This window comes from Gouania willdenowi, chromosome 20, assembly GCF_900634775.1.
Source record: "Gouania willdenowi chromosome 20, fGouWil2.1, whole genome shotgun sequence".
In the NCBI taxonomy this organism is placed as follows: Eukaryota; Metazoa; Chordata; class Actinopteri; order Blenniiformes; family Gobiesocidae; genus Gouania; species Gouania willdenowi.
In genome coordinates, this window is record NC_041063.1 from 3,616,248 (window position 1) to 3,639,904 (window position 23,657).

Consider the following 23,657-nt stretch of genomic DNA (forward strand, 5'->3'; position numbering starts at 1 on the left):
CTTAAGGCCTGATATGCTTTGTGAATAACTTTTATCCTAACAAGGACAAATTCTAAGAAAAATCTTAAAATTAGATGAATAGGGTTAGGAAGTTTTTTCTGAGTGACGTCATTAAGAGCTACTTTTAGCCTTAGGATGCTTTGTGAAAACGGGCACTGGAATTGATTCGAGGTGTGTTGTTTGCATTTGTAACATTTTGCTGTGAAGACAACATGCAGTCAAAGGAGCTCTCCATTCAGGTAAAACAAACAACCCGTAAGCTGAAAAAACAGAAAAAGCTAATCCATGAAATTGCTACAATATTAGGAATGGCACAATCTACAGTTTGATACATCCTGAGAAAGAAAGAAAGCAAGCACTGGTGAACTTGGCAACACACAAAGACCTGGATGTTCATGAAAGACAACAGTGGTGGATGATTGCAGAATCATTTCCATGGTGAACAGAAACCCCTCTACAACAGCCACAAAACACTCTCCAGGAGGTAGGCGTGTCATTGTCCAGGTCTACCATAAAGAGAAGACTGCATGAGAGAAAATACAGAGGGTTCACTGCCCGGTGCAAGCTACTCATGAGCCTCAAGAATAGAAAGGCTCAATTGGACTTTGCTAAAAAAACATCTAAAAAAGCCAGCACAGTTCTGGAAGAACAATCTATGGACAGATGAAACCAAGATCAACCTCTAACAGAATGATGGCAAAAAAGAAGCATGGAGGGGGTGGTGTGTAGCTCAGTGGGTTGAGCGCCCGCCCCATGTACAGAGGCCATAGCTCCTCACCTGCAGCGGGTCCAGGCTCGATTCCCGGCCTGGGACCCCTTCCTGCGTGTCATTCCCTGCTCTCTCTAACCCCCTTCCTGTCAAGCAACTGTCATATAAAGGCCACTAGAGCCCCAAAAAAAATCCTTAAAATAAAAAAAAAAAAAAAAAGAAGCATGGAGAAGATGTGGTAAAGCTCACGATCCAAAGCATACCATATCATCGGTAAAACATGGCGGAGGCAGTGTGATGGCTTGGGCATGCATGGCTGGTAGTGGCACTGGGCCACTGGTGTTTATTGATGATGTAACAGAACCAGTCGGATTAATTCTGTGGTGTTCAGGGATATACTGTTCAAATCCATCCAAATGCAGCTAAATTGATGGGGCAGCGTTTCATAAAACAGATGGACAATGACCCAAAACATACAGCCTAGTGTACTGGATTGTAAAACTCGATATATCACCTCGGCCTGTTTGTTGTATTATTCACTGCCTGGCCAGTGTATTTAGGCTTTACACAATCAGGGTTTTTGGGCGATCACCGATCAGTGAGTTTTAAAAAAATTATCACTCATCTAATCATATGAATTCAGGTTGTTTTTTTTTTAAATTCCTTTGGTACTACCTGATACAGATTCACCCAACCATGTTTTGGGACCTAAACGCAGCCCCGTGACTGTGAACATAGCATTTGTTGTCAGAGTGTGTGTGTGTGGGTGCGTGGCCCTTTAACTGCGAATTAATGCCTTAGTTGCTCGACCAGTGTGCGGAGTGAGATTATCGGTTTACACCTTTGTGCACAAATGTGAGTGAAATAAAGCTGTGTCACATAAAGCAAACAACTCTTTGGTGTAAATGAGACGATAAAACAATGCAGTGGGAGCATCTACAGAAAGTTTCATCATGACAATGACGTCATTGATCAGATCGGAGAATTAAGACATTACAGCCGATCACATTAATTGCATAAAATGCTAAATAACGGCCGATCAGATATAGCCGATTAGATCAGTGTAAAGCCTACTTGTATTAGTTATCTTGTTCGCTCAAGAGTTTGAAACAGTTGCTGCTTCCAAACATCATTGGTCAGTCTTTCTTCAAAACAGGAAAAGCTTCACATCAGTTGCTTACAAAAAGGGGAGTTTTGAAACTTCAGTGTCAATCTGTAGTTAAAACTTTTTATTGGACTTTTCCTAAACTTAATTAAGATAAACTTGCAAAGAAATCCCCATCCATCTGCCTCGTCTGATTTCAGAATTAAAAGTAAGTACCCATTATTAACTAATAACAATAGATGCTGACATCTTTATCTAGATGTGTGGTGTCAGCTGTAGCTCCAAAAGCTTTTAATGCAGTCCGAATGGAATTCCTTTGTCTTCTGATCAAGTAAGTGTCAAAGTTCTTTGTCTGAATACATCAGGGCTCCTCCATTAGAAGGGCTGATTCTTCAGTCTTCTTTAGTCCTTGTAAACAGGACTGCGGTGCATGTTTTTCTCCGAGAAAAACTCCGTCCACGGCCAATGGCTAAGTTCAAAGCAGCCAAAGTCTTTCCAACTTGTAAAGCTGTTACAGAATCAGTTTCACTGCATATAAAATCAAACAAATATGCTTAAAGTGTGCAAGTGACGGAAATACCCAGAGGAACAAGTTCACAGAAGCAACAAACTGCATGAGGGTGTGCAGCACATTAACAATGTTCTACTTCCTTTAAACTTCCTTTTTCTCATTTCCCTTGACTGTTGTTCCAGTCCAGGCCAAATGCATTCTGGCAATCAGATGATGTTTGTGGGTCTGTTGCTGCTCACTAATGGCAGAGCATCTTTGCCGTTAGCAGAGATCAATAAGACAGGAAGGAGATGGGTAGGGGTGGACGATAGAAGAAGGGTTGCAGTATACAGTGAAAGTAATGAAAGACAGTTGAAACAGAAGGGACATTGATGGAGGACAAATGTAGTATGGTTATCACTTCAATAGAGAGAATAATTTTAGATCATAACATGTTCAATACCTTTCTTTCTAATTAACTGCATTGACAGCAGGTTAATTAGAAAACAAACTCGTCATCTATATTAAAAGAACCTCTGATGAAGCTGAAAATATTGCAGGCAACCTTTTAATGGCTGCTGGCAGTGGATGTACAGTATCAGAATGCAAAGATGGTGCATTAGAAGCAGGACATATGGACAAGGTTCAGGATTAGAGCAGTATAAATGTGTGAATGGGTTTGGTCCAGAATCCACCAGTGACATGTTAGTCAGGTATGAACCCAGCAGGTCTCTCAAATCTACAGTATGGACACAGGTCAGATAGTGGAGCCCAGAGCTCACAGTAAACATGGTGATGCTGTTTTTAGTTGTTATGCTGCAAAGAAGTGGAACAAACTGCAGCAGAGCTGAAGTCAGCATCACATGAGAACATTTTTAAATTAAAGTTTTTTTCTCTACTGTGTATGATTGAGGGGGAGATTTTTGGTCATGTTGATGTAATGTGTTTGTTGATGATTTTAAATAGATAGATACTTGCCCAGTAGCATACAGTGTGCCATACATTCCACACACATACATACATAAAAGGTTAAAAAGTTCCTAAAAAAATATTGTAATAAAAGTGCACATCATATCAATATTTGAATCCTCTGTGCATAAGAAACAAAACATCTTAGGAGGAAAGAAACTATTGAAAACTCATTTAGAGTGTTGAGTGTTCCGATTTTTCATTTCCAATTTTCCCAAATTCCGTTTCAGGATTTACCTATTTCTGCTTCCTTTCCATTTCATCATTTTTCCCTGTTTAGACAACTTTACTGGCAATTAAACTTCCCAAAATGGCTGCAAACACGCTAAACAGGTTCAATAGAGTCAAATTGTCTCAACTTGGAAACATGGAGTAGGACCCATTAGCAAGACGGAGATGGAGGAGTGAGTATTGACAGTGGATATTGAATGAAGTTGATCCTGGTTGCAGCGGTGGTGGAGAGTTCAGGAAAGCCTGGAGTGGAATCGCAGAGGCAGACTGGATAGAGAACACTGGGAGGAGAGATACAGAGATTCTGATGAGTAGGGATGGGTGATATTGACCAAAAAATGTATGTATCCCAATAATTTCTAGTATTTATCACAATAACGATAAAAATGATAAAAAAAATTCACTACTTGGTTCCTTACAAACATCATTAGACATCACAACATTAGACACATTTAAAAAGGCTACAATAAATGCTGACTCAAACAGCTCATGAGCTGATATTTTATGGAATATATTTGTGCATGTGGATTACTATTAGTGTTATTGTATGTAATCATTTATTTCCTCACTTAAAATAAAATTAATAAAAAAAAAAAAAAAAGCACATTAAAAGCACAAATAACTTCAATAGTGTTTTTACTGCTGATGAAATATAATTAAAAAATATTGCGTTTCACAAATGAATGAATAGTAACATTAATTATTATGTTAATATTTATTTCACACAACGTGTGACAAACGGCCCGTGGCCCTCACTAGTTTCAGACATGGAAATTTATTGTTTATATCGAGGGATGTCATTTTTACCGGTGAGAATATTTTTGACGATAAATCATAAACGATAAAATAGCGCACATTCCTACTGATGAGTGGAGGGTAAAGCACAGACACTGGTTCTAAAATCTGCTCGTGAGAAAGACAGCAGGTAATACCACTCAGGAAGACAAACAAACTGATACTGATGATGAGCAAAATTGGACATAATTCCTGGGGGAAAATACTGTGTAAAGGCCTGATATTACCCCAAAACAATAAATGGAGGTATTTCCATGTCACACTGGAGACACATTTTATTTATTTATTTAATTTTTTTTAAATAGGAAAAGAATCCAGGTCTGATTTTTCTGTTTCAGAACATAAAGTTGTCATGTGTCTAGGAGTGTAATGTTAGTTGAAACATGGCAGAATGACACAGAAGTTAACAAGACTAAAGAAGAGAGCTTTAGCCTCACCCTTACCCTGTGTATCATACTTAGAACGTTTTTGTAGATTATGACCAACGCTTACTGCAGTCACCTTTCATTGGACTCTATTTGTACCGTATTATGATGGGGACACTAAGGAGAATAAGAGCCTGGACATGTTTTATGCAAGGATCAAAGCTTGGTTCCAGTGCCATTCACCAACCAGATCATCATCTGGCCATTATTCAACCAACTTAATCAGGAAATGTTCCCAGAAAACCATTCAGCTCCCCTCTGCTATTCTATAATGAATTGTTCTGGAGTTAGAGGACATGTTAACAGTCAGCGTAGCATCTTTACCAGCTTTTCGACTTTCACAGCTTCATCAATTGCAACCTGCTTTTTGAAAAGCTCAAAGCATCTAAAGGGTTACTGTGCAGCTTACAACCATTTGTGCTCCTCATTACCCCAGATGTCCCTGAGCCAAAACCCATCTGAGCTCCTTTCAGAGCAGCAAAGCACATTCTGAGGTTGCGTAATGGTCATATTTGTCCCGTGGAAGCACAGAGTGATGCTTTCCTCTGCTGTCGGCGCTTTTAATGTGCCGCAATTAGAGCCAGACAACAGGCAAGGCTGGATGCTGACCATCCGACCATCCCATGTGTGTTTCCTCCTTATTTTATTCCTACAGGTTTTTACTTAATGTTTACTTTTTACACACCTTTTTATTTAGCATGCTGATCAAGATCACAATTTCCATATCGTCTTGCTAGCTGAGACATCGTTAATAAATGTGCTTGATAGGAATGTGCGATATTTTATTGTTTATGATTTATCGTCAAAAATATTCTCACCGTTAATAATTTGTCATCCCTCGATATAAACGATAAATTCTCATGACGGAAATTAGCGAGGGCCATGGTCCGTTTGTCCCTCAATTTAGCCAAGAATGCCCATAAACCACGAGCCAAAACTGTCCCTGTTTGTTGTCAACAACTTATTATTCTCTGGAGCGGAACGATGTTTACGGAAGCTCTGCACGGTGAGCACCACCACCGCCCCACGCACACACTGCCGTATGTGTGTGTGTTCGTCACGGGAACCGATTCAAGTTCCTCCGTCAGATCCACCCAAAGTTCCACAAACACGGGGACAGAGATGAACCTGTAGCAACGATTATGAACTGGAAACTCAACTAATGCTAACTATGCTAAGCTAACCCACCGACACACAGACTGAGCTAAGTGCTAACGCTAACCTCCATATAAAGAATAGACCAAGTAAAAAGATTAAAAGAACACGCCTTACGGTCATAAACCACAGAGAGACACCGACTTGTTTATGGTCAGATTTAACACTTTTATAGAAGAATAAAAACTAAACATGTCACACGTTGTGTGAAATAAATATTAACATAATAACTAATGTCACTATTCATTCATCCCAATTTGTGAAACGCAATATTTTTTAATTATATTTCATCAGCAGTAAAAACACTATTGAAGTTATTTGTGCTTTTAATGTGTTTTTTTTAATAATTTTATTTTAAGTGAGGAAATAAATGAATTACATACAATAACACTAATAGTAATCCACATGCACAAATATATATAATAAAATATCAGCTCATGAGCTGTTTGAGTCAGCAGTTATTGTAGCCTTTTTAAATGTGTCTAATGTTGATGTATTCACATTTATTTGTGTTTGTAGGGAACCTGTTAACACTAAGTTGTGAATTTTTTTAATAGTTTTTATTTATTGTGATTTTTATCATTATCGTGATAAATACTAGAAATTATCGGGATATTTTTTTTTTTTTTTTTTTTGTCAATATCGCCCATCCCTAGTGCTTGATTTAAAACTATTTTCTTTTTAAAAATGTAAAACTAGACAGTTGTAGCCATTTAGTTGAGTGAAGGTTTTAGGAATCATTTTTTTCTGCTCCTCTGTGGCACTGCGACCAGCGGCAGGATTTATCAGTTGTAAGGAAGAGTAGATATGCTGATAGAGAGCAACAAGCAAATGGATGGTCCTGATGCGCTCAATTGGATTTGCTGTCGTAAGCACATTGAGCTCTTCGGCTTGGTTAACACGTTCTGCTGATATGACTCTTTAAAATGACTTTTACTGCCCATTTGTGTTTCCACACTGTTTTCATCATTAATAAGCAAGAGTTTCATGTTTATTGTCTCTTTCTGTCCACTTTATTCTCAGAGGGCACGTTAATGCCAGTGTAGTGGAGATGTGAACTCACATTGGGAGCAGAAAACATGAAGACTTATTGATCAGACCAATATTGCTAGTGAAATGTACCTAATTGTTTGTGCTTGCTTTGGAACTGTAAATACTCTGTTATTGATAGTGCCTTGCATTGCATTGTGAGATGTGGAGGCATGTCAATCAATCAATCAATCAATCAATCAATCTTTATTTGTATAGCGCCAAATCATAACCAATGGTATCTCAAGGCACTTTACAGTAGAGCAGTCTTAAGGACGGACTCTTCATTTTATGGATACACACATATGCATATATACGTATATACACATACATATGTATCCCACACCCAACATGAATTCATCATGGCGGCAAGGAAAACCTTCTGTTAAGCAGCAGGAACCTTGTGTGGATCCCATTCCTATGATGAACAGCCATCCACGTTATGCTGTGTTGGGTGTGTGCAGAGGAAAGGGTGGAGACAGAGCCGCTGAGTCTCTGTAACTCCACACTGAGGATCCCACGGACCTGCAAGACAAAAGCCAGAAGGAGTACAGGAGCAAACACACAAGGGAGTAAGCAGACATAGAGGGAGTGTTTGAAAGAGGAATGGGACCCTCTCCGGTCCCTCTCTAACCTAAATGACCTCTCTCTTAACGCCCTCTCCAACCTCTCTCCAACCGAGCATGCCAGACCCCCCCCCCCGGCAGTCTATGCCTATTGCATCTTAATTATGAGCTATGAGCTGGTTCCTAACTAAAAGCTTTATCAAAGAGGAATGTTTTGAGCCTAACCTTAAAGGTAGAGAGGGTGTCTGCCCCCCGAACCGTGGTTGGTAGATGGTTCCAGAGAAGTGGGGCCTGATAACTGAAAGCTCTTCCTCCTATACTACTTTTAGAGATGAATGGAACAACGAGTAGTCCAGCATTTTGAGAGCGTAGTGTTCTGGGGGGATTGTATGGCACTACAAGCTCCTTGAGATAGACTGGTGCCTGTCCATTTAGGGCTTTATAAGTGAGAAGAAGAATCTTGAATTCTATTCTATATTTTATGGGAAGCCAATGCAGAGAGGCTAATACAGGAGTAATGTGATCTCTTCTCCTAGTTTTAGTCAGTACACGTGCTGCAGCATTTTGAACCAGCTGAAGTGTCTTAAGCGACTTGCTCGGGCAGCCTGCTAAAAGAGAATTACAATAATCCAGTCTAGAGGTAACAAAAGCATGGACTAGTTTTTCGGCGTCGCCCTGAGACAGGATAGATCTGATTTTAGCAATGTTACGGAGATGAAAGAAGGCAGTTCTTGAAGTTTGTTTTATGTGAGAGTTGAAGGATAAGTCCTGATCAAATAGAACCCCAAGGTTTCTAACAGTTGTGCTTTGTGCCAGAGTAATGCCATCTAGGGCAGTTAGGCTAGCATAGGTTTCTCTAAGGTGTCGCGGGCCCAGTACAATGACCTCAGTCTTGTCTGAGTTGAGAAGAAGAAAATTTTGGTCCATCCAGGCCCTAATGTCCTTTAGACAGGCCTCAAGTTTAGATAGCTGATTTGTCTCACCTGACTTCATTGATACATACAGTTGGGTATCATCAGCATAGCAGTGGAAGTTAACAGAGTATTTTCTCATAACATTACCAAGGGGGATCATATAGATACAGAAGAGGATTGGACCTAGCACAGAGCCCTGAGGAACCCCGTAGCTTACTTTAGTGTACACAGAAGACTTATTATTCACGTGTACAAACTGGTACCTATCAGATAGGTAGGACTTAAACCAGTTTAGGGCAGTCCCTGTGATTCCAAGTAATTTCTCTAATCTCTCTAGTAGAATATAGTGATCTATAGTGTCAAAAGCTGCACTAAGATCTAATAAAACCAGCACTGAGAGTCGTCCTTCATCTGAAGCCCAGAGTAGATCATTAGTTACTTTAACTAAAGCAGTCTCTGTGCTGTGTTGAGCTCTAAAGCCTGACTGGAAGTCCTCGAACAGGCTGTTGTTTTGAAGAAATTCACAGAGCTGAGCTGCCACAACTTTCTCAAGAATCTTTGAAATAAAAGGAAGATTAGATATAGGCCTGTAGTTTGCTAAAGTGCTGGAATCAAGAGTAGGTTTTTTGAGAAGGGGTTTGATTACAGCTACTTTAAAGGACTGTGGCACGTAGCCTATTGATAGGGATATATTTATTGTCTCCAACAAAGATGGGCAGACTAGGGGAACAACTTCTTTAAACAGCTTAGTTGGGATCGGATCTGAAAGGCAGGTCGATGGTTTGGAGGATGAAATAATAGAGTTAAGTTCCTGAAGTCCTATATGTGTGAAACAGTTTAGGTTAGGCCTATTTACATTTAATGGTACAGCAGGCCCAGGTGAAGGCAGGGAGTGGCTAATTTTATCTCTAATCTTGTGAATTTTATCGTTAAAAAATGTCATAAAGTCCTCACAGCTGAGGGCTAGAGGAATCATGGGCTCAATAGAGCTCTGACTTTGTGTTAGCCTGGCTACAGTGCTGAAAAGGTACCTCGGATTATTTTTATTTTCTTCAATTAGTGAGGAATAGTATGTAGATCGACTATGTCGTAAGGCTGTCATGTATTTACTATGGCTTTCTTGCCAAAGTATTCGTGACTCCTCTGTTTTATTGGAGCGCCACATTCTCTCTAATTTACGGGTTGTTTGTTTGAGTGTGTGAGTTTCAGAGCTAAACCACGGAGCTTTCCTCTGACGTTTAATAGTTTTTTCCCTCAATGGGGCAATTGAGTCCAAGGTGGATTTTAGTAGACTAGCAGAGCTATCGACAAGCAGATCCAGTTGAGAGGGGTTATAATTAATATCATAGTTATTTATTGGATGGTGCACTGAGTTTAAGGCAGCAGGAATGGCCTCTTTAAATTTAGCCACAGCACTGTTGGATAGATTTCTACTTGTAACTATTTTATTGCACAGTGCGAGTCAACGGATGCATATACTGTAAGTGTTTTTACTTCTTACTGTAATTTCTTGGGTTTACCCCCCAAAACGTCTGTCAGAGTGACTTTCCAACACATTTCTGGTGTTTGTACCAGTGGGCGTGCACTGGAGCTGTTCACACACTTGAAGCCAAGATACGGGGCTTAGGGGCGCTTCCTTCTTGCAAATTTGACGTCATTTGGAGCCTGTGCAGTAGGGTCCGGCAGGAGGAGCCCTTGTAACACGCCCCGCCGATGTTGCGTACTGCCCAATCATCGGCTGTCAGTCATCGTCATATATGACGTCAAATCCTGTTTTTCAACCTCAAATAACTCATTTAAAACAAACTTCACAGAAAAATGAGCACTTGAACACAATGTAGGATGATAACTAATGATCACAGCAGAGTTTAGGTTTAAATTATGTGATGAGTATTTTAACTTTACAGTTTGACCCACATCCCATCTGTTAACATTGCAGAGGCGGGGCTTATGACCTATACTGCAGCCAGTCAGCAGGGGGAGCACTAAAAAAAGAACTTCTCCATGAGCGTGCATTCTTTTCACAGTCTATGGTTTTTATGGACTGAAAGTTGTGGCAAAACAATGGTGGATATTTATTTTTGTGTTTAAACGGAAAGATCAGAATCCTTCTGAAATTGTTTCGAATGGGATTGTCTCTTGGAGTGAAGTGATATCACGGGAATACTGAAAACAAACTAGAACTAATAAAACCACTTCTACGGGACTCCACATCCCACAATGCAATTAGCAAAACTGTTACAACAATGTCAATAAATCGAGTGTTTACAGTGGAGATGAAAACAAACTTTTGAGCGGCAATTTAAACCTTTTCCATCTTTTTTTTTAAAGCAAATGATCTTGGATTTATTTCTCTGAGGCCTACACCATGTGTGATAAAACATTATTGTAGCCAGCAGCTATAAAAGAAGATTAAATAGATACATCAAATCATTTTTTTATTACCAGTTCTTGTTTTAACCCAATATAATCCTTATTTAATCATGACCTACAAAGGTAGACACAGTTATTGTATTATGCTCTTTAATTGTAGATGTAGTTTCTGCATTTCCAGCTCATGCTCATATTAGGTTTTACCTGGAAATTTGCAGTGTCAGTATTCAGCAAGATGAAACCATGACTAAATGAAAAATTGCAGTGTTGATGGCACGGCTGTGTCATCATAATGACTGCATTAGGCTGAGGTTGTGACTTTGTAACAGCAGATGATGTTTCATCACCCCGTAGCTGCCTATCTATCTGTGCTGTGTCTGTTCCTTACTTTAAGAAATAAACAGGTATTGATGCTTTACTTTGTGCTACACTGTCTTTTTCCAAATGCCACTTGAAAGTTTTTTTTCTCCATTTCTGTGTAGAGAGATAGCACACATGCTGCCTGCCACTCTGGGAATAAACCTCAGGTTGTGTTATTTATTCCATGTTGTACGCTCCCACCCCTCCAGCCCCCTGTAGCCTCTTAAGACAGGCTGTATTTTTCATAGATCATTTCAAAGAAGGTTAATTAGAGGTGCTCTCGAGCAAAATCTGTTTCAGTGCAAAGTCTGGCATGGTATCGACTGAGTAGAGAGGGATCCTTTGTAACTGGGCTGCTCTGCATGTCATGATAACCTTGTACCATATAAAACAAAGAGTGTTGGGAATTGGGATTAATTCAAGTCTGGTCTGAATGAAAGGTGCTGGCTTTGATAGTTAGAGAGTTGGTTCGTGCAGTGAATGTCTAGTGAGTTTTGTCCTCAGCAGTTCTTGATGTTTAAGTGAAATGAATCACAGTGAGATTGCAAAGGATGAAGGTGGTGGGATGACTATAATCCATGGAATGGAGGAGGTGGTGAGGGAATTATTAGCTGTTTCAGTGTGTGTGTTTGGGGCAGAAACTGGATTAAATGCTCCAAACAGGTGAGATAGTCAATAAACTGAGATGAATCTAGTTATTAGAGTAAAGGGTGTGACAACAGCCCAGTGGACCTGAGCAGAGAAAGGACATGATTAATGGAGTTGTTCCATTTCTGTTGACGTCTGCTTTGTTTTTGTCCTTTTCCTCCTATATTTCAGTGTGTGTGTGTGTGTGTGTGAGAGAGACTCGCCATCTACTGTATATTGTAATTGTAAGTATGCGGAAAGACCCTAATTTACAACCAGAGGTATAAAGAGTACTGATATATCCTACTCAAGTAGAATTACTGTTACTTGATTGAAATTTTACTCAAGTAAGTCATACATAAAATACTCAAGTACAAGTAAAAAGTAGCTCAAATGAATAGTACTCAGAGTAAAGCTTTCTAGTTACTTTCACCCTCCACGTTTATTTTCGGTTATAAATTTTGCCATGGTTCCCTTGCAACTGATGTATAAACTTAAAAAGTTAGGCAATGTTTAGATTGCGTTATATTATTGTTGCCTTTCTTATGTTTAAATACAAATATGCCAGAAAGATGCAGTCAGGGATTATCACCAACCTCTCTCTCTTGTGGTGTTTTCTCTATGTCCATGGTTCACTTCAGTCCACAGAAACAACAGCAGTAGCTACAGTAGTTCTTCTTCTGGTGATGCTCTGAGAAAATAACCAACATTTAATGGTGCTGTTATGGCACAGTGCATTACGTTTAATCTGATTGGTCGGCTATGATGGGATGCATTTGATTGTTTTCTGGTCATTTCATTTTTTTCTAGTTAAACAATGTCCTTTGATCATTTTAAAACAAAAAAATATAATTTACTCTGTAATGGTTGGGTGTAGAAATTTAACAAATTACTTTACTTTTTTTAAAACGTACTACAAGGTACAAGTAAGATTACTCATTTACACATTTACTCAAAAAAGTACAAGTACCCATAAAAGCAACTCAATTACAGTAACATGAGTAGTTGTAATCCATTACTTTCACTTCTGTTTACAACTGCCAGTGATCGATTTGTGTCATTGAGAACTTTATTGGTGGAATGACATACATTAAAACAGACGTGTAAATGATAATATTTAACCCTGGGATATTAAATGACTTGAGAAGACCCTGTTTTATTGTATCTGGAACAAGGTTTTACTGATGTCCACATCCACCTTATTGTCCCAACTGTCAGTCTGCTTCAATAACTTTGGTCTGTGTTCTCTTACAGAGTGTAGAAGCCAAAAAGTATTGCTGGTACTTTGAGGGAGGATATCCTATCTACTTCATGTAAGTGTCTTACTTTGATATTCTGTAAAATAAATGATTGTGCCAGATACTTTGGCATCTGTTCAGTTTTTCATGGTTTGACGTTGGACTTCCATCTTGGTAGTTTTCATTTGACAAAGTTTTCAGAGAATCAAAGTGTATGTTCAAATTCAGTGTAGTTGTTCGAATTTCACTTTTTAATGCCAAAGTTACTGTCCAGTCATTATCCAATGGAGAGCCGTCTGTGTTACAGACCCACAGCTTTAGCTTTCCAGATTGTTGCTACGACTACTTTGCTTATCAAGCAGATTTAATCTATTGTACCCACAGTTAGGAGGTACTGATGACAGTGAGTAGAGAAAAACTAAGAGGTTTTAGAGTTGGGTTCAATCACTGGAGTTACACACAGGAGGTCCGACAACAGCCAGATCATGGATGGTCAGTGAATTCATTAAATTAGTTTGGAAGCATGTCCCTAAAAATAACAGAGTGTAATGTAATTTCCCTTCAGGGATTAATAAATATTTCAAATTTTGAAAAAAAATCAAATTTATACAGTTTTCATCCCACCAAAGTGGTCCCAGATCTGCTAATATTCTATGGTCAATTGTGTCAATTAGAAGACGAGATCTTGACCAGTTGAGCCACGCTCCCCCAATGACCGGTGGCCTTTGCATGTGGAGTAATCTAGTTTAGCAGCTCAGATTTGGTGTGGATTGGTGACGTGTGTGTGTCACACGTCGTCACATGTAAATGGTGGAAGCTCTTCAAATCAATGGTTTGGACTGCTGTAAACTAAAGATCATTACTTAGTGATATTCCCACCAAACGTAAGTTGTTATTCTATATTATGTAGAGTCTGTGCGTAGTCCTGTGTTAAACTACCAGTGCTGAAGTGAAGTAACCTTGTTCAGGTTTCAGCTTTTTAGTTTCAATGGGTGTTTTCAATTTGACAAGATTATAAAACATACTTCTGTAAATTACTAGTTTATGGAGCTGCAACACAGCAAATACCTTGATGACAAGTAAATCTTTCCTTCCTGTCACTTAGCTCCTGTTTTCAAAGGAAGTCCTTAAGTGCAGGAACTGTACATTGTCTAATGTAATTACATTAGATTACTATTGCAACTAGGAATGGGAATTGAAAACTGATTCTTTCTGAGAACCGGTTCCCAGTTATCTAATTCCTAGGAATTGTTTGTTTGCTTGCCTGTCGATTCCGCTTATCGGTTCCTCTTACGTCGCAAATACGTAACGATAAACTCCTCCAGGTCCTGTATATTGTTCATGCTAGTACCAAGTGAAGCTCCTCCCACTATATAGTTGTTTGTTGTCCACCGCAGAGAATCCACCTCCTCCACCCACAGCTGTGCTGTCCTCCGTGCTGTGTTTGTAGCGTCTCTGTTGCTACGATACTCACTTCCTGGTTCTGTACACTAGCGCAAAAGTTGCTTCTTGCACTGACTTTTCCTCCGAAAACAACAAACTTCGGCAAGAACACATGTCCTCATAACAAGTAATCAGACACGGGAGATGGACTGGTGCTGATTGTTGTCTTTAGTTTGCTCCTTCACACACACACACACACACACACACACACACACACACACACACACACACACACACACACACACACACACACACACACACACACACACACACACACACACACACACACACACACACACACACACAGACATGCAAGGCTGATGACGTCACATGTAACAATGGGGACGGCGTCTCTGAAGGTCCATTTATTGAAATGTAAACAAAGGCTAAACTAAAGCTTTACCGTTTAAATACATAACAATAAGTGCAGCTGTACTTTTGGTTAATATGTTCTTTTTTACAGAATCATTATTTGTTTTATGTCTGAATCAGTTTTGGATCAAGTTGGTCAAGTTCAAAAGGAACACTGTAAATATTCTCAAATGTCGGTAGCCAAATGTGTCATATATTGTAATAATAATAATAATAATCAATTTTCTATTGTGCTTTTGTATATATTATTATCCAGTGAAAACAATCTATACCTCGTGGATTAAAAGAGAGCTGATATTCCTGCAGGAAATTAAAAAGACAAAGATAACATAATAAAGAGTTAAAGCAAACAAATCTATTTGTATTATTTCATTCCCTCACCCAATGAGAATCGATAAGAGAATTGGTAAGGAATCGAATCGATAAGCAGTATCGATAATGGAATTGGAATCGCTAAATTCTTATCAATTCCCATCCCAACACATCATCAGTAGGGTAAAACTAACCTGTCTCACCACCAGCTCACGTTCCCTATCATTGGGGAAATTCAGCTGGTAAATTCTGCTTCACAATGATAGTTGTCAATTACACCTCACTCCCTCCCTCAGCCAGTAAACATAGTCAAAATGAACAGGTATTACCACTGACCCATAACGTCACCATCCCATTTGCACAATTACAAACTTAATATCAGTCCAATAACTTATCAACCAATCATGGCAAATTTTTAAAAGTTTTTTAATTGATCTGGAAAGTATAACATTGGCTCTTGACCCCTTGACCTTGCTCAGCCAGCGTAGCTTTGTGCTTAGCAAGTCACAGACTTTTAGGAGGACTGCTCATAATAAGGCAATAAGGCTTCTGACTTAAATAGAACACTGTAGGTCGACTGTGTCCTTAAACCTCAAAGCTGAACTTCGCAAAAGCAAACTAAAACATGTGTGACCTTCACAGATTTAAAGAAAGACAGCTCATTTATCGTGTGTAACAAAGATGGTAAATATCTTCATCTTCAATGTCATTACCAGTGACCTGAAAAGCTCCCATAAGAATGAACAAAAAAAACATGTCTGTGCATCACTACTGAGAGAAAAAGCATCAAAGAACAGCGTGTGTGTGAGTGCGTGAGAGAGGAACACACTGCAGCATCACCTCCTGTGTGGTTCTACCGCTTACTCTTCAGAATGTTTTAATGTAGCGTGTAAAATCTCAGCAAAAGACGATGAAAGCTGTGAGAGAAATCAAGCTGATTGATCTGACTAATAAAACTAAAGACAACTCCATCAGAGCCGTGTCGCTTTGTATCTCATATTCAATCATCCACAGTGGTCAGAAAATCAATGTGACAAAGCAAAACCAGAACAAACTAAAAATACCAAGATGGAGAGCAGTGTGTAATCGGACAGATGACAAAACCACAGGTTTGGCTTTAAGTGCTCGTAATTCTGAGGAGAGCGAAGATACGTCTCTCTTTCTCTCTGATGACATTAATGTAAAGCCTACGGTTTGTTGTGCCACTGTCATCATTTTAGGTGGACATAAACATGTTTGGTGTGAGGATTTGTTCCTGTATCATTACACTCTGTGAACAGTGTGAATGTCTGTTTTACACTTGTTAAAAAGAAATATTCACAGTTTTAACTCTTGTATATGTTTAAGATGCACAAAAGATTATTCCCTATATTTTATATTAATAATAATCAGTATAGAAAGGAATTGGTACCTTTGACATTTCAACCCATCCAGTTACAGTACTACCCTGTATCTGGGGATTGGTATTGGGGCAGTTGCTCCAGTGGTGTCTGTCATTGTGTCCTTGGGCAAGGCACTTCACTCACATTACCTAGTATGAATGTAGGCCCACCACCCGCAGGAGGGATCATATGAGGCCGGTGCAGTGTGGATCGGGCAGTCGTCCAGGGCGGGGGCCTTGGCGATCTGATCCCCGGCTACAGAAGCTAGCGTTAGGGACGTGGAATGTCACCTCTCTGGCGGGGAAGGAGCCTGAGCTTGTGTGCGAGGTGGAGAAGTTCGGACTAGATATAGTCGGTCTCACCTCGACACATAACAAGGGCTCTGGAACCAGCCTTCTCGACAGGGGTTGGACTCTCTTCTACTCTGGAGTCGCCAATGGTGAGAGGCGCCGGGCCGGGGTGGCTATACTTCTTGCCCCCCGACTTAGTGCCTGTACGTTGGAGTTTACCCCGGTAGACGAGAGGGTAGCCTCCCTCCGCCTTCGGGTGGGGGGACGGATCATGACTGTTGTTTGTGCCTATGGGCCAAACAGCAGCTCGGAGTATCCACCCTTCTTGGATTCCTTAGAGGGAGTACTGGAGAGTGCTCCTTCTGGGGATTCCCTCGTTCTGCTGGGGGACTTCAACGCTCACGTTGGCAGCGACAGTGAGACCTGGAGGGGCGTGATTGGGAGGAACGGCCCCCCTGATCGGAACCCGAGCGGTGTTTTGTTGTTGGACTTCTGTGCTCGCCACAGATTGTCCATAACAATCACCACTTGGCACCAGGACACCCTAGGCCGCAGTTCGATGATCGACTTCGTAGTCGTGTCATCGGACTTGCGGCCGCATGTCTTGGACACTCGGGTAAAGAGAGGGGCGGAGCTGTCAACTGATCACCACCTGGTGGTGAGTTGGTTCCGATGGCGGGGGAGAATGCTGGTTAGACCTGGCAGACCCAAACGTATAGTGAGGGTCTGCTGGGAACGCCTGGCAGAGTCTCCCGTCAGAAGGAGCTTCAACTCCCACCTCTGGGAAAACTTCAACCATGTCTCGGAGGAGGCGGGGGACATTGAGTCCGAGTGGGCCATGTTCCGTGCCTCTGTTGCTGAGGCGGCTGATCGGTGCTGTGGCCGCAAGGTAGTCGGTGCCTGTCGTGGCGGCAATACCCGAACCCGTTGGTGGACACCGGGGGTGAGGGATGCCGTCAAGATGAAGAAGGAGTCCTACCGGGCCTTTTTGACCTGTGGGACTCCGGAGGCAGCAGACAGGTACCGACGGGCCAAGCGGAGTGCAGCCACGGCGGTCGCCGAGGCAAAAGCCCGGACATGGGAGGAGTTTGGTGATGCCATGGAGAACGACTTCCGGATGGCTTCGAAGAGATTCTGGACCACTATCCGGCGTCTCAGGAGGGGGAAGCAGTGCACCGTCAACACTATGTATGGTGCGGATGGTGCGCTGCTGACCTCGACTCGAGACGTTGTGGATCGGTGGGGGGAATACTTCGAAGACCTCCTCAATCCCACCGACACGCCTTCCAATCAGGAAGCAGGGCCCAGGGACCCGAGAGTGGGCTCTCCTATCTCTGGGGCTGAGGTTGCCGAGGTGGTTAAAAAGCTCCTCGGTGGCAGGGCTCCGGGGGTGGATGAGATCCGCCCGGAGTTCCTCAAGGCCCTGGATGTTGTGGGGCTGTCATGGCTGACACGACTCTGCAACATCGCGTGGACATCGGGGGCAGTGCCTCTGGATTGGCAGACCGGGGTGGTGGTCCCCCTTTTTAAGAAGGGGGACCGGAGGGTGTGTTCCAATTATAGAGGGATCACACTCCTCAGCCTCCCCGGTAAGGTCTATTCAGGGGTACTGGAGAGGAGGGTCCGCCGGATAGTTGAACCTCGGATTCAGGAGGAGCAATGTGGTTTTCGTCCTGGCTGTGGAACTGTGGACCAGCTCTACACCCTCAGCAGGGTCCTTGAGGGGTCATGGGAATTTGCCCAACCAGTCCACATGTGTTTTGTGGACCTGAAAAAGGCATTTGACCATGTCCCTCGGGGATTCCTGTGGGGGGTCCTCCGGGAGTATGGGGTATCGAACCTCCTGATAGGAGCTGTTCGTTCCCTGTATGACCGGAGTCAGAGTCTGGTCCGCATTGCCGGCAGTAAGTCGAAATCGTTTCCGGTGAGGGTTGGACTCCGCCATGGCTGCCCTTTGTCACCAATTCTGTTCATAACTTTTATGGACAGAATTTCTAGGCGCAGTCAGGGCGTTGAGGGGGTCCGGTTCGGGGGCCTCAGTATTGCATCGCTGCTTTTTGCAGATGATGTGGTCCTGTTGGCTCCAACATACCGTGACCTTCAACTCTCACTGGATCGGTTCGCAGCCGAGTGTGAAGCGGCCGGAATGAGAATCAGCACCTCCAAATCCGAGTCCATGGTTCTCGACCGGAAAAAGGTGGAGTGCCTTCTCCGGGTTGGAGATAAGGTTCTGCCCCAGGTGGAGGAGTTCAAGTACCTCAGGGTCTTGTTCACGAGTGAGGGAAGGATGGAGCGAGAGATCGACAGGCGGATTGGTGCGGCGTCTGCAGTGATGCAGGGTCTGCACCAGTCCGTCATTGTGAAAAGGGAGCTGAGCCAAAAAGCAAAGCTCTCGATTTACAGGTCGGTCTACGTTCCAACCCTCACCTATGGTCATGAACTTTGGGTCATGACCGAAAGAACAAGATCACGGGTACAAGCGGCCGAAAAGAGTTTCCTCCGTAGGGTGGCTGGGCTCTCCCTTAGAGATAGGGTGAGAAGCTCAGTCATTCGGGAGGGGTTCAAAGTAGAGTCGCTGCTCCTCCGCATCGAGAAGAGCCAGATGAGGTGGCTCGGGCACCTAATTAGGATGCCCCCTGAACGCCTCCCTAGTGAGGCGTTCAGGGAACGTCCCTCCGGAAGGAGGCCCCGGGGAAGACCCAGGACACGCTGGAGAGACTATGTCTCTCGGCTGGCCTGGGAACGTCTCGGGGTCCCCCCGGAAGAGCTGGAGGAAGTGGCCGGGGAGAGGGAAGTCTGGGCCTCCCTACTGAGGATGCTGCCCCCGCGACCCGGAAACGGCTAAGCGGGAGAAGATGGATGGATGGATGGAATGTAGTGAGTGAGTGAGTGTTGGTGGTGGTGGGAGGGGACGATAGCGCACTATGGGAGCCTTGCTTCTGTCATTCTTCCCCAGGGCAGCTGTGGCTACAATAGTAGCTTATCACCACTAAGTAGGGATGTAACGATTCACTCAACTCCCGATACGATTCGATTCACGATACTGGGTTCACGATACGATTTTCTCACGATTTATCTTACAAAATGGGAATGTTGACAAATGACTGAAAAATATTCCTTTATTTTTTTGGGGAAAATACTATACTATTTTCCTTTTATTTTTTATTGTCAAAAGAATCCCTTGATAAACTATTCAAAATGATGCAATTTAACTAAAAATAAATCTTGAATGAAATAAATAAAGGAATAATACATTTATTAATTTATTAATTAATTATTTATTAACATTTATTAATTTAAATTCTGGTTCTATAATAAACAATTCAAAACTGCATAATAGTTCTTTTTCTTTTTAAAAGTGCAACTGAAAATGTATTTTGTGCCTTAACAATTGGACTTTAAAAAAAAAAAAAAAAACAGTCATTTTACTGTATTTACGTCAGATATTTGTTTAGACCAGCAGAGGGCGCTGGTAACCCAGTGGTCGGTTGGCATGCAGTTATTCCACCAGTGAAGAAGAGAAGCTATGCTAGCAGACAGAGTTAATAGAAAAACCTGACTTTTAAAGATATTCACGTAATATTACAGATTTTCTTTCGGTGCTAAAGGAGTAAAGAATCATTTATGAGCATGTTTAACAGTAAATGGCAGCCAGAAAGAAAATAGTAGCAGATTCCGCCTGTCACGTCCGCTTCTGGAAGGATTAATATATAGCGCCCTCTGCTGGTTAAAAAAAGTACTGCGATTCAATTTTCAGAGCATCGATGTGAACCGTGGTACCTATGAATCGATTTTTAACTGCCTTACGATTAATCGTTACATCCCTACCACTAAGTGTGGAGTGAAAGAATAATCCCTTAATTCTGTAAAGTTACTTTGATTGTCCAAAAGAGCGCTGTCACGGGGCTACCCCGTGCCTTCTAAACTGTTTGTAAGGTTTTACTGTAAAAACAAATGCATTATTAGTAGTATGAGTGTTTCTCACCCATTGCTCCATGTGCTTTGTTTGTGAAACCAGGAAGTGGCAAACAGAATAGAAGCTGGTGGTTGGTTTATATAGTTGTGTGCTTCTTGGAAGGTACCACATGTAATAGAGTTGGAGGGGTGTTTCTTAGCAAATACAAATAACTATTTTTCAAGTATATGTCAAAATTTGCTCACCTCTTAACATTGCTGAAGTTAATATTTTTGGTAAATGTTAAATGCATTTTTGGTCATTAATTTGTCTGAGATGAATTAATTGATTTCCCCTCAGATCATGTGCTTTGGTACCTCCCCCTCAGTACTATATAAGAGGTGGCTGGAGGCCTGGTGGGGAGTTGGTGTTTGGAGTCAGAGCTGTCAGGTGGGATAACAAAGTTTATGTAGAGCTCAATCTTTATTTGTTTCCACTTTTTCCCCTCTTTTGCAAGTTGGATGTCTTCTATTTTTTTTCAGGCCTGCTGCACTTTTACCACTGTAAATAAATACACTTTGACTGCATTTTTGGGAACCTCAGACTACTTTTTGAGCCTACCCACTAGGCCATTCTTACATGTGGTGTCAGAAGAAAAAACAAAATGCCTCCCAAAAGTCAACAGACACGACAGCAGAGCCTGCAGAAGAAGAAGGTGCAACAGGGGGCGCTCTTGAGGAAGGCTTCCATTTGCACCATTTGCACACTGCACATGAGGCCAGTTTTTCTGGTCTGGCCCGGATGTTTGAAACTTACCAGAAGTTTCAGATGGACAGAGACCGGAGGCAAGAAAAGGAGAATGCAAAACAGGAGCAAAAGCTCTCAGTCTTCAACCATCAGGTCACCCAGCTCCAACTGGACTTGGAGGCAGCCAGGGGGCAGTCTCCAGTTCCTGTTTTAAGAAGCGTGCCAATGGGTGAGTCAAGGCTGGGGAGATTGGAAGACTCTGATGATATTGAACATTATCTCACAACTTTTGAGAGACTGGCAGCTGTTTACAACTGGCCTCGGCGAGACTGGTCCATTGGGTTTTGTTGCCATGGATCCAGCCTACACCCAGGACTACGATAGACTGAAAGATGCTATTTTAAAGAAATATGAAGTTAACAGGGACTCCTATCGTCAGCGTTTCCGGGCCCTGGAAACACCGCAGGAGGAGTCACCGCAGGAGTTATATATTCGCCTCAAAGATTTGTTCTGTAAATGGGTAGACTTTAATGCTGCCAGGGGAACCTCGGACTACTTTTTGAGCCTTTCTTACAAGCGCTATATAAAATTGATGTATTATTATTATTATTAATGGTACCAATTTTTGGTACGAGGTAATAAATGTTCATGTTTATTAATTAAATCTCAGATTTGTTTGTAATTAAAAACATTTATTCTTAATATAATAAAAACATTAACTGTTTTTGTTGGAACATTGCAGTTGTTTCACAAATTTCATTAGTAAGAAAAGAACACCCTTAGCTACAACTACACATTTGGCTATCAAGTAGTGCTGTTGATTGATCCGGCCATTATTGGAACAAAACTATTTGTGTGTGTCTGTGCATTGATCCGTGTGTAGAATTAGGATTTGTAAAGAAAGTTGTCTGTGCGTAACCCAATCTGTGTGTCTATGTTGACATTCGTATGCGTGTGTCATCAACACTCTGTTAGCCGTCTCTGTGCACGGGATCTGTAACTTTTAAACTTGTAACTCATGCGATACCGCTAGAAACCAGCATTTGTTGCTGGTACCAGTGGCAGACACTCCAGTGGAGTTAAAAAAAATTACATGTATGTATATTCTTATTTATAACTTATGTCACATACAGTACGTTAGCCGGATATGCAGCTTTATTTCTGTTTTCACATTCTGTCAGAGGTGTTTCCTCACACAATAGGACTATTTAGGATTTATTTCAGCAGTTTTCAGGTTCTGCTCCTGTTTTCATGCAGTCTGTGGATGTTTTAGTAACAAGATGCTCACATTAAGACTGGAATATAAATAAAGTATTAATAATAAGTCAAAAAAATAGTGTTGTGAGATGTGTCTAGCTTGAATGTGTTCAATTTGAGTAATGGAGCGGGGCATGCGTGCAGTCAGTGGAGCAGTATGGAATCACAGGAGTGCCAAAATGAAAAGGAAATGCATGTGGAAATATAAAGACAATCAATAATGAAAAAATATACAAATGTAGTCATATTCTTTTTCCATTTTGCTTTTTCTGTTTTGTCTTTGTCTTTTCCATTTTATTGCTTTTACTTCATGACTCAAGCAGTCGGTAAAAGCAATGTCTCTTTAATATTGCACAAATTAAAACCCAGCTCGACAAACTCCTGTTCCTTTCCTTTCAAAATAAAAGTATTATAAACAAAGATTAAGTGAAATGCACTACATTTACTGTTCCTTCCTTTGTTCCTTGAGCAGTTCTTTATAAGAACACTAACATGTTACCTTTGTTGAGCAGGAGCTGAGTTTGTTCCACATTGACTGTATCTTTGCTGTGGAGGAAAGTCGCTCTGAATAAGTGGAAAAGACGTCAACGGCTTCAGTGCAATGTTGTGTTCACATCCAGCAAGGAACTCTGTCTACTCTTTCACCCCCTCAGTCCCAAGGATGCGTTTAGATACCAAAACATTGCACTGTTTGATTATTTGTGAATCGGTACTCGGTAGTCCTGAACATATTATTATTGTTATTAATAAAAGTCCTGAATTCTGTACCCATCCCTAATTCAGGATGACTTGGGCCAGTTCTAACTACTGTCCTCCTTAAGTCCAGTCCTAACAGTAGAAACTTCTTGTTCTGACACTGGGAGCTGGTTCCTCAGTGAGGAACTAAACATTCTACTTTATAACTTGTTCACGCAGTCAGTTTCACCGAAAAGGCTTTGTTTCCCTGGAAAGTCTGCGTTGTTTGACTCTTTGT

The 23,657-nt window shown here is 41.5% G+C and overlaps 1 protein-coding gene across 1 annotated transcript in view; it reads left to right on the top strand.

Annotated features, from left to right (window-relative positions):
- Nucleotides 1-23,657, top strand: part of vopp1b (VOPP1 WW domain binding protein b) — a 44,964-nt gene that overhangs the window by 13,174 nt on the left and 8,133 nt on the right. The window contains exon 2 of the mRNA XM_028434615.1: nucleotides 13,003-13,061. Coding sequence (XP_028290416.1) covers nucleotides 13,003-13,061 — 59 coding nt within the window. The remainder of the gene's footprint in view (nucleotides 1-13,002; nucleotides 13,062-23,657) is intronic.